This window comes from Esox lucius, chromosome 14 (genome assembly GCF_011004845.1).
Source record: "Esox lucius isolate fEsoLuc1 chromosome 14, fEsoLuc1.pri, whole genome shotgun sequence".
Taxonomy (NCBI): domain Eukaryota; kingdom Metazoa; phylum Chordata; class Actinopteri; order Esociformes; family Esocidae; genus Esox; species Esox lucius.
In genome coordinates, this window is record NC_047582.1 from 19,889,081 (window position 1) to 19,903,579 (window position 14,499).

The following is a 14,499-nucleotide window of genomic DNA, read 5'->3' on the forward strand; positions in this document are numbered from 1 at the left end:
TACACGATTCTCTCGTCTTTTCAGTTGATGTAAAAGTCTGTTAGAGTCACCTATATTGATACACTAGTTATTCTATCAATGTGATTCACGAATGGCTAATAAGCTGTTAAAACGGCCAGTGGCAAAAGCCATAGAGTTAATAGATGCTGTATGTGGTGATGGTAAAATTACTAAGAAACGTTACAAAATTTAACACAATGCGTAATGGTGTCTAGCGACATATTACTGGCTAATATGTTTTTAAAACAGCCAGTGGCAAATGTCATGCAGTTCATATACTATTTGTGTTGGAGGTAAACTGAATAAGAAACGTTACTCAGTATAACATGATGGTTAATGGTGTCTAATGAAACTTGACATGATGTTAATGCAGGACAATATTATATTATGTCAATATGCGATAATGACACCTGGCAAACAATGTTGTAGTGGTTAAAGACACAGCATTTCACGTGGCCGACCTGCGTTCGAATTTTGAGAGGGCAGCCACAATCAGTGCTTTCTATTGCGGGCTGGCTGAACTAGGCTTGCCTGGTTTCTTGTTCCTAAATCTGTTCTAGCCGACGCCGCCTCCTCCACCTGTTCCCTGTACCAAGCAGCAGTACCTGTGTCAGCCAATTTTGGATGCCGTCATGGCAAACATCCGCTCGCCTGTCTTCAATCATTCATTGTACCGTACCTTTGCCCCTGCCATGACAGCCATCCACGGGCCCCCTATCACGTGAGTTCATATAGAAAGTCTGTTAAAGAGTTCAGTTGCAAAATAGTGAGTCTGCCACCCGAAAACCATGTGCATCTATTCTCCACCCCGCAGGGGGCCTGTGATAGCAGCCCGGAAGAGGAAACATGAGGAGGATGACCGCCAGACCATCCCTAACATCCTTCAAGGGGAGGTGGCCCGCCTTAACACCAAGTTCCTGGTCAACCTGGACCCGTCGTTCTGCAGTAACAATGGCACTGTGCACCTCATCTGTAAACTAGGTGAGTTCGGGGCTGGGCGACTACATTCAGCTGGGGTGCTTTGTCAAAGTGATGCATGTCTACACTGTATAAGGGCAAGTTAGCCCAAAGATATATTGTATTTGAAAATAACTGCTTCACAGCTTACTTACATTGATGCATGTTTACATCTCATTTACATTTCTGGGGTAACCTGGTAACAGATTTTTTTTTCAAGTCTGAATTCCTGGTGCCTTTTTATAAAAGCTTGTATTTGAGAACACATTATGTAAAAAATACTGAATAATGAACTTGGCCTCTTACCATACACACGAATGCACCCTGTTTCTAAATCCGGAATGTTGCCCATTCCAATATTGCGGTGACAGTAATGCCCTTTAAATGTTGTATAATTAGAAACAAATGATTTTGCAAAAATAACAGGTATTTATGGAGGGGTATTTCAACCTACATAGGTTAGATTTACCTTGATTAAGCAACAATATTATGTGCATGGCCCATGGTCCTTTATTTCACTGGATTGTCATTACTGTACCTAGCTAGCTAAATAGCTTGACTAAATGTCATTTGCTGTATAAAAGTCTCACTGCCTAGGACATGATTAACTACCCACTTCAGACATAGTTGTAAACTGAAGTGGCTTTTCCTTGGTATAAAGCATGTCCATCACTAGGCAACCAGAACTGTCAAATCAAAAAATCTCCAGCTATATTTGCTCAGCGTATCTGGGTGCAGGCTACTTCATCCTAAAACCCAACCTTATGGTTTATTAATAATGTAACTTACAAAGATATTAATCAAAATAAACACATTGTTATATCTGAAGAGAGAAGATAAGGTATTAAGGTTAGTGAGATGGTTGGCTTTTGGCTGAAGCGGTGCTGTTTAGGGAAGTGGGTTGTGGTGACATACTACTGGCCACATATAATAGCTAATGCTGTGTGAAGTGGACTAGACACTGATATGAATCTGACCTCCCACTCAGAACTCCGTAATATTCCTGCATAGCCTACATTTCAAAACTCCCCATGATATCTTTTCCAAGTGTATGTTTCATTTTGTTATATATTTTTTAAACTGAACCACATGTTTTAGGGTTAATTCTGTACATAGGTAACAAGTAAGGATGTTGAATGCTGTGTGAAATCCCACCGTCTTAAAATACCGATGTCTAATGCTTTTATCTGTTTTATCCTTCCAGATGATAAGAATCTGCCAAGTGTGCCTCCTCTCCAGCTCAGCATCCCTGCAGACTACCCTGACCAGAGCCCTCAGTGGGCAGACGATGGCCAAGTGTATGGTAAGACAAATTTTAGTCAAATGTAATGGGGACTCCCGGGTGGCTCAGTGGTCTTGGGCCCCACAGCGAAGTGCATCTGCATCATCTTACTCAGGTTGTGGCCCTAGGAGTCCTGCAAAGGGTTGTCCCTGGGAGTCCTTTTAAAGCGTTGTGTGAAGTAGCTCAGCACAGTGTCTCATTGCATCGAGACTGGTCACAAAATGTTTATTCAGCAAAACAACTACCAGTAATGATTTTGAATCCTTTTTTTCTCCTCCAGGTGCTAACCCCTTCCTACAAAACGTTCATAGAAATATGACCTCCAAGCTCCTTCAACTCCCAGACAAGCACTCAGTGACTGCACTGCTCAATACTTGGGCACAGAGTGTCAGACAAGCCTGTCTATCTGCAGCGTAGGGGAGAGCCTCACATCACCTCACCATCAAACCTTTGGGGGGGGACAACATAACTTATCATAAAGACTGAGTGAGCTGGAAGGAGTTGGCTGTCTCCATGGAGCATTTGCTCTTCCCTATCACTAGGGTGTGCTGCTGAGGCTTTTGGGATGGGTTTTCTAGAGATTTGAGGTGAAAAGAAATTATAACAAAAAATTGATTACTTTGCCGTGTAAAGCTTTCAAGTATGTATTCTTGTTTGGGGAATTTTTCTTTCTGTCATAAATAAATACTTTTCTGTTCTCCTGTTTTTTCCCTAATGAACGTAGACGCATCCCCATCATTTTTAACTGTTAAGAAGCAATTCCGCCAACAACAACGGCACAACCAACATACTTTTTATTTCTCCCTAATAAATGTATATCGATTGAATGTTAAAGTTAAGTCAGCTGTAAATGTAGTCCTTCAATGGTGATGATCTGTGCTGATCCTGATCTTGGTGAGAGAAGCTGGAGTTTGGTAATGCTGGCTGGGCCTGCTGTGTGGTTTGTCTCTCAATGCACTGTTCTCCTCAACCTGCTCCTCTGTACAGCCTGCGTCCTCTTCTGCTTGTCTGCAATGCTGGAGCTCAGGCTCTTTTTGATCGATGGGAGGACGACTTTCTCGGTCACACCGGCCTGGTTCCCAGACCTGGAAAGGGTATTCAGAGAGATTGTTTTAAACTGCAAGATTAATGTTTATTCATATTAAATAAAAGATTCACTTACATTCTCTTGGGAAGTGGTACTAGTTGGGGAAACTTCACTACATCGGCCTTGCTAAGAGGGAAAACAAATAATGAACAATTTACCAGTATTTCTTTGTCCATTTATTTAAATCATTAAACCAATGCCTACATTTGTCCAAAAGTATTCTGTCACTTGCTGCACATATGCAATCACTAAAGCCCTTAAACTTAACTCTAGACATCAGCCAGCTCCACTCTGTTTTTTCATTGCAAGCATATAATCAGGGACGTATTTAGATCTGTGACACAAGGTGTGTGCAATTAATGATGTGGTAGAGCAGAAAACCTGCAGGCTCCAGACATAGGTTAAGAGTATGAAGATCGTTTGACCACTGTTTACCTGGTGCTGTCAGCAAGGTTATCCTTTGTCATTATCTGGTTCTCTTGAGTGATTTTGTTGAACACAACGCCTCGGAGGACAGACTTCACACGTGTAATCTACATGAAACAATCGGGGAAAGAGATGCCTCAGACAACACACGGAATAACTAACTAGTGCAATGTTTTTTTTGTTAGCAACACACAAGCAATGTGTTACAATCTGCTGACTCAAGTACAAACCTCTAATGTTATTCTCTCTGGACAGGCGGGCTGGGTAGAATTTTTTTTTTTTTACCTTGGTAGCTACACTGCTCAAAAAATTAAGGGAACATGTAATCATCACAGTTTAACACCAGGGATATCAATCTGTCCAGTTAGGAATCATAAGCGATTGTGAAAAGTGTCACCTGTTTTGGTGCAAATGAAAGTGACAACTGGTACACTGGAGAGGCAACAGCAAGACAATCCCCAAAAAGGGAGTGGTTTTGTAGGTGGTGGCCACAGACAATTGTTCTCTCCTTATCCTTCCCAGCTGTCAGAAACAAACTGGAGGCATGAGGGCCCAACATCCTTTAGTGGGACCTGTGCTCACAGCCCAGCACCGCCCAGCGATTGGCATTTGTCAGATAACACTAGATTGGCAGGTCCACCATTGGCACCCCGTTCTCTTCACAGATGAGAGCAGATTCACACTGAGCATGTGACATGAAAGAGTCTGGAGACGCCATGGTGAACCTTATGCTGCCTGCAACACCATCCAGCATGACCAGTTTGGTGGTTTGTCAGTGATGGTCTGGGGAGGCATATCCTTTTAGGGTCACACAGACCTCCATGTGCTGGCCAACGGTACCCTGAATGCTGGGGTGAAATCCTCAGACCCATCGTCAGACCTTACCCTGGTGCAGTGGACCCTTGGTTCCTCCTGGTGCAGGACAATGCCTGGCCACATGTGGCCTGAGTGTGTAGGCAGTTCCTGGATGACGAAGGCATTGATACCATTGACTGGCCCTCACGCTGCCCAGACCTGAATCCAATTGAGAAACTCTGGGACATTATGTACCAGTGCATCCAACGCCGCCAAATAGCACCACCGACTGTCACAGGAGCTCAATGATGCCCTGATCCAGGTCTGGGAGGAGATCCCCCAGAACACCATCCGCATAACTTTTTAGTAAATATCAGCATGCAAAGTAGTTGTAAACTATGAAGGCACGCTGTACAGAGGACATTTGAACTACAACAAATATATACTTTGTCATGACGATAAATATATGGATGTGTTCTAGACAAATGTGCCCATACCATTTTAATGACTGATTTGGTGATCTAGAGTGTTATTATTTTTAAGACTTATGAAATGTAAAAGTGTGTTAACTCCGATCTCCAGCAAAATAACTAACTTCATGGTTTTTGAGGCAGACAGCCTTGCTTCCCTGCTTCAACGGGACTCATGCTCCACCCCCTCATTCCGAGATAATGATTGCGGACATCAAATGCCAACTAATTTCTCTCATAAACATATAGACAGCATTGTGGGTCATACTGCTTCCAAATGTTGAATTGGTAAAAATAATTTCTGTGATGAACTATTAATTCATAAGGTTAGAAGTCACTTATGAAACATTTTCACGCCAATGCAGAGAAAAAGGTGTTTTGGAAGATTATTGGATGGTATGTTATGCAGATTAAACCAATGCAAACCTATGTAAAAAAAACATTTTTCACAATTTAATTGGCGAACAAAGGTTTCCCATCAGATTCCCTGCACACTGATGTGAAAGATAAGATTTATGAAAGGTTAACGGTCTGACCTCCTGAGACTGAAGGCGGTTGGCGTTGTAGAGCTGCCGTATGATGGCTTCACACTCTGGCAGGGTGGCGGGTCGGGGGGGGTGGGATGAGTCTCTGTGGATTCGGAGGGGCTTGAGAGATGTGATGAGGCCTCCCCATATCCCTGACTTGTGTTCTTGCCTTGCTACTCGGGCAGCCTCATTGTAGACGTGAGCCACAGTAGCGCCTGGGGCTATGGTGCTTCCGTGGGGTAAAACAACATTTGTAGACAACATTAGGGCCTATGCACGCTACAGGAGACTCAGTGAGATTAATAAGACCTCATTTGCATTAGAAATCTTCTGTAATGTGATGTCTATTGAAAATATGATTGATTAGTTAACTAACAACCTCTTGTGAAAACTCATGTTACAAACTCAGCAACAGTAGCTGTCTAGCTACCTTTAGTTGAACATATTCAGTGTTGTGTTGTTTCATATAGCTCAGTTATCTAGCCAAGTAAGTTTTCATGCTTGTCAAACTCTATAAATACTGCTACTTGGTGCACGAAACACCTTTGCTATTGTGACTCATCAGAATGGCTGATCTTGGTAAATGAGTCTGGACCTGTGGAGATGAAGATTCTGATGTGGTATCATAGCAACCATTCCTGTAATGCAGCAGATTGGTCGTAATGACATGAAAATGCTGTTAATTTGGGTTTGCATTTATACAAACATTATACTCTGATTTGTATCTTAACATGGTGGGAATTAGCGTTCATTTGAACACTTCTGTGTAGAGGTATAAATGCAGGTATATATGGATGCTTACCTGACCCCTGGATCTTGAGATGGGCATGTGTCTTCTAAAGACTGCTCTCGGTAGACCCCCCTCTGTGCCTGGTTCTCACTGCACTGTGCCTGTAGTTTTGTATTCCTGCAGCTTGATCCTGAAGAAATACCTCAGGTAGAAACATTTGACCCCAGCAAGTAGTAATCTGCCATATGCATTGATTTGTATCATGGGATGTGATCCTTTCCGTTCTTGGTCCCTAGAGAATTAGTTACAACCAATTGGTTGCAGCATAAATGTAAAAGATGTAAAAGATGATTTAAGCCTACCTTCTCTGCAATACTTTGAAGGCTCCATGATCAGCTTATACTGCAGCTCTATAACGTTCAAGATGCAATGTGAAAATGACAGAACAGGTGACAGACAACTAGATGTCTGACAGGGGGCAGCAGCATACTGTACATCTACTGCCGTCTGGAAAAAAGCTATTTTAATATGGGTCCAAGAAATCCTTTTCTCAAACCGTTTCATGCCAAAGATCCTCAAATATGCTGAGCCTATTGCAGAACCCCCTACTGTTTTTATATATATATATATGTATATATATATATATATATATATATATATATATATATATATATATATATATATATATATATATATATATATATATATATATACACATACACATTTGTTCACACTGAAAACACATCTGTAGGCCAATATACTGTAAGTATCAAACAATTAATCAACGGAGTTCATCCAAACAATTCAGGGACTTAACTGCAATATTGAAGAGCCTTGATTTAATATATTGTTGATGGCCTAATATGGAAAACACTGCCCCAACTGTATACACAAACTGTCAAAACTGTCACATTAGTATCAGTAATTACTTAATTTGCAAAGCACTTTTCTCACACCCAAGCCACTGATTTATCAAAATCATGTGGTCAATATGTATTGACATTACTAACACTATACTGGATGCATGCATTGTGATTTGAATACTTTTAGCCTACATGTTTTTGATGGTTTATTAATGAAACCTATGTAGAAAAAGCATTAGTCTCATCCTCCACTTGATTTGTTGGATTATTGTGTGGTCTTGAGCAATGAGCAAGCAACCAAAAACAGGATTCTTATTGCACTGGACTTAAGCTCCTCCATTCCGGGGGATCTAATTTGTGATTAAGGCCCTGCTTCAGCACAGCAACTCTCAGTAGATTCTGCACAGTTAAAGACAACATTTAATGCCATTCGGTTTCTTATCACACTACTCGCTCAACCAGGAAGTCTAGATTAGAATGCTTATATGCAAGAAGGAACACACTCTCTGGCCTTCTACTTCATTTGAGCCCACAGGTGCCTAAACCACCACAATGAGTCCTATTGTAGGCAAGTCAAGGGAACCATAAACCAAATGAATCCAAGCATACACCCAAACCTAATTTACAGGACCTCTGATCTAATCCAGCCCTTCTCTCTCATGTACAGGAACGTTTCTTATGAAAGGCCAAGGTGACTAATAAAACATGACAATAGGGGTGGATTGGAGTGTGAGGAGGTGGTTTCTCTCATAGGCATTATGGTTTTATAGTTTGAACATATTTATTCATTCAAGTTATGTGTTTGTCACACTTATAAACCTTCAACAGTCCAACAAAAAGTTAACAAATACACCATTTCAACCACTCGGGTACACATACCTATTAAGCCCACCAAATCTAATCTTAACAATTTCTACAAAACAAGGTAAAATTAAATACTAATCTCTCATTTTAAAGTTTTATGAATTTACACATGCCAGGTAAAGACATTTCATAAAATATGTGAAAAGACTGCACTGCATTGAGCTTAATGGGTACCAAATGTACCCAATAAGCCCATGGGTGATTCAAATAACCCCATGTCCAGATTTTGTGTTAAAATAATGCTCAGAAATATATTTGAAATTGTGGACACATTAACTTGAACTTCACGCAACTGATCATTGACATTGGCTCATATTACATTTGAATGGTCATCAATACAAAAAAATTAAAAAGACTAATAGAAATATTGCATTCGTCAACTTTGACGGCATCATTCACCAGTAATATAGGGAAGGCTTATCTATCAGCTGCTGTGCAATGAACAAATTCCATGTGCACAAGGAGCCCACTAGATTGGTGGTATTAACACTCATTAATACGCAAATCTACCATGCATTCGAGCTGAACAATCTCCCTTAAAAAATGCAACACATGCAATGAAGCTTAACAACAACAAGTTCTCTAAATAGCAGTCAATGAGACACTTTTTTAGATTGACATTAACATGCTGATCCCTCTTCGTCCTCTGTTATAATGGCTTAAATATCTTCTGTTCAGGGGCATTCGTTTTGCACATTTTCATGTTAACATGTTCCCATAATGGGAAGCTTCTGCCATCTTCCACTTCCGGGTCACGGGGGCAGCAGTCTAAGCAGAGATGCCCAGACTTCCCTCTCCCCAGACACTTCTAAATAAAACATTTGTTCTCATAATATAATGCAATCAAAAACACCTATGGCATCTGTTTCTTTACAAAGTAAACAAATGAGGGAAACATACATAAATTAAACATTACAAAAGTATATTTTTTCTCTAATCGATTTCAATCCCAAGATGGTAGTGGGCTTAAAGGGTATGAGGGCTAAATAGGTACACTTAACCTAACATAATGGTAATAATGTTATCTTCCTGTTGTAGTTGAGCAATCATTTTCATGTGTGTGACTGATATGAAATATTTATAGGACTATGAAAACATTCGCAATCCATTAAACTGTCTCTTTGAAACTCACAGAATTGACAAAATGCGAATGGCAAAATTTCCAGACGCAAAAGGTCCTTGGATACAGTGTTAATAACAATCATGGAGTTTTTGCACACCACTTCATTGTCTATTGACTGCACTTCATGAGGTGGCTGATTGTAACCTTGATAATTTGGTTACCTGCTTTGTAAAAAAGTTGTGCCCAAATGTGTGAGGATGTCTTTAAATTATGATCATCTGACAATTTTGTGCTTTTAAATTGCATGGTTATCGAAGTTTTAAATAGTTTTCCTCAACCCTTCTGTTCTCACATCTTTTTTTAAAGCCTTTTCAGTAATTGAACAAGGCCAAACTCATGTTCTGGAGCTTCAACAAAATGGTGCCTACACACACAGTCACCCTGTTTCTGGCACCTAGCCAGCTTTGCAGAAATTAAATTTCCCCAGACCAGAGCCTTTGCATGGATTATCTTTAGGAGCAGGCCAGACTCTCGCCAAGCACAAACACTGGAGAAGGGAAGGGAGAGGCTGGCCCCGCTAGTTGTCACAAAACACTTTAGCATTCACCCTCTTGACAGCGGAGCAAAACATTTAAAGAGGAACAACAATCAAATAATCACCTATTTGAAGTCCCAGCTTGCAAACAAACCATTGGTTTAGCAAACTAAATGAGAGACAAACAGAGCAATGCATTTCCCTTGATAACTGCTGCACAGCTGAACCTCATTTGAGAGTTCATGATAAAGATGCAGTATTGAGGCCAAGTCAGGGGAATGAAGGATGAGGTCAAGGATGTGGTGGATGTGTTATTGGTGTAAGTGAGAGGTCTCATCATTGTTAAGGATGGTAAGTGATGTGTTGTTAGTTACGTCTCCAAGAAGTGGTTGACAATACTATGTACTGTGAGTGTTCAGTCTGCCTGGCAAATTAAGGACCATGAAGACAACCTCAGCCTGGCTGGTGACTGTAGGGCCCTGAGGACAACCTCAGCCTGGCTGGTGACTGTAGGGCCCTGAGGACAACCCCAGCCTGGCTGGTGACTGTAGGGCCCTGAGGACAACCTCAGCCTGGCTGGTGACTTTAGGGTCCTGAGGACAACCTCAGCCTGGCTGGTGACTTTAGTGCCCTGAGGACCACCCCAGCCTGGCTGGTGACTGTATAGCCCTGAGGACAACCTCAGCTTGGCTGGTGACTTTAGGACCCTGAGGACCATCCCAGCCTGGCTGGTGACTTTAGGACCCTGAGGACCACCCCAGCCTGGCTGGTGACTGTAGGGCCCTGAGGACAACTTCAGCCTGGTTGGTGACTGTAGGGCCCTGAGGACAACTTCAGCCTGGTTGGTGACTTTAGGACCCTGAGTACAACCCCAGCCTGGCTGGTGACTGTAGAACCCTGAGGACCACCCCAGCCTGGCTGGTGACTGTATAGCCCTGAGGACAACCCCAGGTTTGGTAGGTAGTGTTTTTCAACCCTCCTGGGCGCCTGCCCTGCATGTTTTAGATCTCTCCAGAATGGGGTTTTCCTCAGGGCTCTTAAGAAACACTGATGTAAAAAAAGAATGTGAAAACTTTTGGCTTGTGTTTTACATCAGAGATCTTAGCCAATAGAAAGGAAGAGCAGCAGATTGGTGATATATAATCTAATTCAGATAACTGAACAATTGATCGATGCATCACTACATTAAATCAGTTTAAGTGTAGAATCTGTGTTTCGCATTAAAATCTCCTGTAACTTGAGCACAATTTCCTGTCACTAGCTGGGCCACAAATGCGTTATTGCTTCTAATACCTCTTACGTTAATGTGAAAATTAGATGGAGGGGTTCCCAATCTCTTATAAAAACTATTTTCAGGGGGTTAGGACCTATGTGAGCTGGAAGTTAGTTCAAAGGTTTGGTTTGGGGCTTTTAATTGGATAGAAATCTCTGTGAGGTGTAAGGTGCAAAGGCCATATAATAGAGACGCTTGTCCGTTCTGTAAATATATATTTTACCCCACCACCTCCCCCCATGAAAAAACATCCTTTATTATACCTAATTCAAAATTGTCACTATGCAACCACTTGGCTTATAGTGTGTCATACTGTATTTTGGCACTGGCTCAACCAGTCAAACCAGGTAAGCGGAGCCGGCCAAGAAGAGCGAATGTATCGTACTGACTGACTAGGTAGTGCGAGGTAAGCATCCGTTCATGCTTTTTGGGGTAATATAGGCTAGAACAAAACCACTTGGGCAGTAAAAGAGTAGGGGTTTACGCAATTCTCTAGTCTTTTCACTTGATGAAAAAGTCAGTTATCATCACCTATACACTGCGTGCACAATAATTAGGCAAATCTTATTTAAAGATTTATTTTATTTTTGAAAAATCACAATGCTTTATGTCAATCCAAAATATAACTGAACCTCAAACCTGAATGTTAAACAAAGCAAAAGTTAGTTTTGATATTTCTCAGGGGAATACATGATAATACAGAATTATTAGGCACCAATTGGTGTGCAGAATTATTAGGCAAACAAATCTCCCAACTCACGTGTTTATTCTACATTTTTAAAGTGTAACAAATAAGTAACACAAAATTACAATAAATTAAATGTATTCAGTGACCAATATTACCACCCTTCTTTTCAATAACTGCCATGAGCCTTCCATCCATGGAGTCTTCTTGATCTGTCCACGATTACCTTTCGCTGAAGCAACCACAGCCTCCCAAACGCTGTTCAAAGAGGTGTATTGAGAAAGGCCCACAAATACTCTATAGAATTTAAATCAGGAGAGGTAGGGGGCCAGGTCAATATTCTGGCATCTTTGTGGCCCTTGCTGGCTAGCCAAGCAGTAGAGTACTTGGATGCATGTGATGGAACATTGTCCTGCATGAAAATCATGGCCTTCTTGAATGCTGAGAACTTCTTCCTGTACCTCTGTTTGAAGAAATCTTCCAGAAACTGGCAGTAGGTTTGGGAGTTGAGTTTCAGTCCATCTTCAACCCAAAAAGGTCCATCTACCTCATCCTTTATGATAGCAGCCCATACCAGTACCCCTCCTCTACCTGGCTGGTGCCTGACTGAAGTGGTGCTGTGTCCATTAGTGATCCAGCCACGGGCTCATTCATCTGGTCCATCAAGAGTCACTCTCATTTAATATGTCCATAAAACCTTTGAAAAATCTGTCTTCAAGTATTTCTTTGCCCAATCTATACAGAACATTTCAAATCTTATTCAGTGGTGGTTGTGTTTCAGCCTTCTTTACCTTGGCCATGTCTCTGAACACTTGACACCTTGCAGTTCTGAAATAGGATGGTACTGGAGGATGATGGGTTCCTGGTAGCTTCACGTTTAATTATTCTCAAGTCTTTTGCAGTTAATTTGCATCTATCCTTCTCCATGCATTTTTTACACCCCCAGTTGACTATTCGCAACAAAACCTTTGATTGTCCGGTGGTCACATCTCAATAGTTTAGCTATTTCAAGAGTGATGCATTCGTTTGAAAAGCATTTTTTTTTTTAATTACTTTTCAGTGTCAGTTAAATCTTTTTTTTGGCCCATTTTAACTGAGGTCATGAAGCTGCCTAATAATTATGCCCACTTTGATATGAAGTGTAATTCACTGTTGCCACACCCTCCCTCATTACACAAATACATATCACCTGAAAAGGATACAATCCAATGAGCATTCAAGTTGATATGTTTTGGAGTTGGAAAATGTGTATAGTAATAATGATACAATCAAAATACTCACTTGCCTAATATTTGTGCACGCAGTGTATTGATAGTTATTGTATCAATGTCATTCACGAAAAAAAAAAAAACGAACGTTTTGTGTCAAGAAATTAAATAGCTTTGGCAGTGTATAGTTCATCATCAGTCTCGCTGCAATTGCTCAATTATTATGACTATTCCAAGTAATAAGTTAGTAGATGCTAGTAAGCCTATTACTGGCTAATAAACTGTTAAAACGGCTAGTATCAAAAGCTATACATTTTATAGATGCTATACATTTTATAGATTTGTGGTGGAGGTAAACTTAATGAAACGTTAGTGCGTGACAAAATTATCTAATGTCGAGATGCTATGCCGACAGTAGTCAAACGTGTAGCTTAGCGGCACAGTCGTTAACGTTAAACCATTCCTCGTGTCTTGGTTTGATTTCAAATCATGTTAGGCTGGGGATTGGATTCATATCGTGATTTGACATTGTTTGTACTTTTCCTTTGTACGTCCTATCGAGTTACAAAGTGAATTTCAAGTTAATAGTCTCACCTTTATTTTTCCGTCTGAGGTCATCTATTTCACCGTGTAGTTTCTGTAGGGTTTCCTTGTGCTGTAGTTGCAAGAACTGAATATTCCTCTGGAGCGATGCAACAATATCCATGTCGCGGCAAGAGTGGACTTCGCCTCTGTCCACAGCCGGGGAGGAATCGGACGGCGTATCAACGTGGTTGGCCGGCCAAGGACGTGGATGTGGTAACTCAAGACATCCAACACGGGACCAGTGTGGCAAATGTCGTACGGGTGGAAGACTGTTGCCTGACATAGCTAAACTGCAATTAAGTTGACTAGCACGAAATACGCTTTAACTTACTGTACTGTAGCTGTCGTACAGTAAATGGCTAACAACATTGGCTAGCTAATTAACCAGCAACAGGTAATTTGCTAAGTATACGCGCATTATTAACAATCGTGCAGAACGCCTTATTGTAGATGTCCCCACACACAGACACAATAATATGCCATGTTTAAGATGTTTTTAAAAAATCAGCAAAGGTCCAAGTCAATTACTCACAGGTATTAGTGTATTTCCCTATACTAGGTCCATCGTTGCCATGCCAACCAGACTACCTGGCTCTGATGCCCTTTTACTGACATTTGTGCGCATGTCCACTAGTAAAGAACACCGTGCTTTTCTTCCTTCGCTTTTCGATTAAAAACATGCAAATACATAAGTAGGCTTTGCGACAGCCAGGTTCTGGCTTGACATTGCTCACTAAGTGACTAATCAGTTGTTCTTTACTTTAAAATCAAACAGAACCTTCAACCTTTGGTTCTCACTATTGGCTGTTTTTTTCAATTATTTAGAATTTTCAAAACCAAACCGAATTGGTCTAGGTATTTGCCAATTCTGGGGAAAATTTAAGGGGTACATGGTGTTGCCATTAAACCCAATTTTTCCTGTTTGCAACAATCAGTGGACACCCATGAGTGTCTTTTAAAACCTGCTTTAAAAGTACCAATTACATTACACATTATTTCATGACTAGAATATTTGTGCAAGAATCATTCATGTATATTACCTGTTAATATTGTAGTAATTTATTGATATGACCTGCTTTTTGGCTATATTGTATTTCATTCATTTGGAGTAACTGGGAATTCTGTGCAACTGTGTTGTATTGATGGTTG

At 40.9% G+C, this 14,499-nt stretch overlaps 2 protein-coding genes across 9 annotated transcripts in view; one reads left to right on the top strand and one right to left on the bottom strand.

Moving 5' to 3' along the window:
- The window catches only part of med15 (mediator complex subunit 15), an 18,785-nt gene extending 15,383 nt beyond the window's left edge, over nt 1–3,402 (top strand). For all 6 annotated transcript variants that reach the window (XM_010877924.5, XM_010877926.5, XM_010877922.5 and 3 more), the window contains 4 exons: nt 561–721; nt 815–981; nt 2,162–2,260; nt 2,520–3,402. In XM_010877924.5, the coding sequence (XP_010876226.2) occupies nt 561–721; nt 815–981; nt 2,162–2,260; nt 2,520–2,656 (564 nt within the window). In that variant the 3' untranslated portion in view covers nt 2,657–3,402. The remainder of the gene's footprint in view (nt 1–560; nt 722–814; nt 982–2,161; nt 2,261–2,519) is intronic.
- Nucleotides 3,165–13,960, bottom strand: si:ch211-222n4.2 (uncharacterized protein LOC101885505 homolog). 3 transcript variants are annotated; one of them, XM_010877920.4, is made up of 7 exons: nt 13,360–13,948; nt 6,637–6,684; nt 6,347–6,476; nt 5,554–5,773; nt 3,762–3,859; nt 3,402–3,452; nt 3,165–3,324 (listed from the first exon to the last, which is right to left on the bottom strand). In XM_010877920.4, the coding sequence occupies exons 1-7, from the start codon at nt 13,631–13,633 to the stop codon at nt 3,189–3,191; spliced, it is 957 nt and encodes a 318-aa protein (XP_010876222.2). In that variant the 5' UTR covers nt 13,634–13,948; the 3' UTR covers nt 3,165–3,188. The 3 variants fall into 3 exon arrangements, with proteins under 3 accessions (XP_010876222.2, XP_010876223.2, XP_019909144.2); XM_010877921.4 differs by having other exon boundaries at nt 6,347–6,464; nt 13,360–13,947; XM_020053585.2 differs by lacking the exons at nt 3,165–3,324; nt 3,402–3,452 and adding an exon at nt 3,583–3,660 and having other exon boundaries at nt 13,360–13,960.
- Nucleotides 13,961–14,499: the final 539 nt, after the last annotated feature.

Coding starts and splice junctions, on each gene's coding strand:
- si:ch211-222n4.2 (XM_010877920.4), bottom strand. CDS start 13,633: ATGTCAGGCAACAGTCTTCCACCCGTACGACATTTGCCACACTGGTCC. Junction 6,477..6,636: donor TTCAAAGTATTGCAGAGAAG/GTAGGCTTAAAT, acceptor TTTCTACCTGAG/GTATTTCTTCAGGATCAAGC. Junction 3,860..5,553: donor ACCGCCTTCAGTCTCAGGAG/GTCAGACCGTTA, acceptor TGTTTCATGTAG/ATTACACGTGTGAAGTCTGT.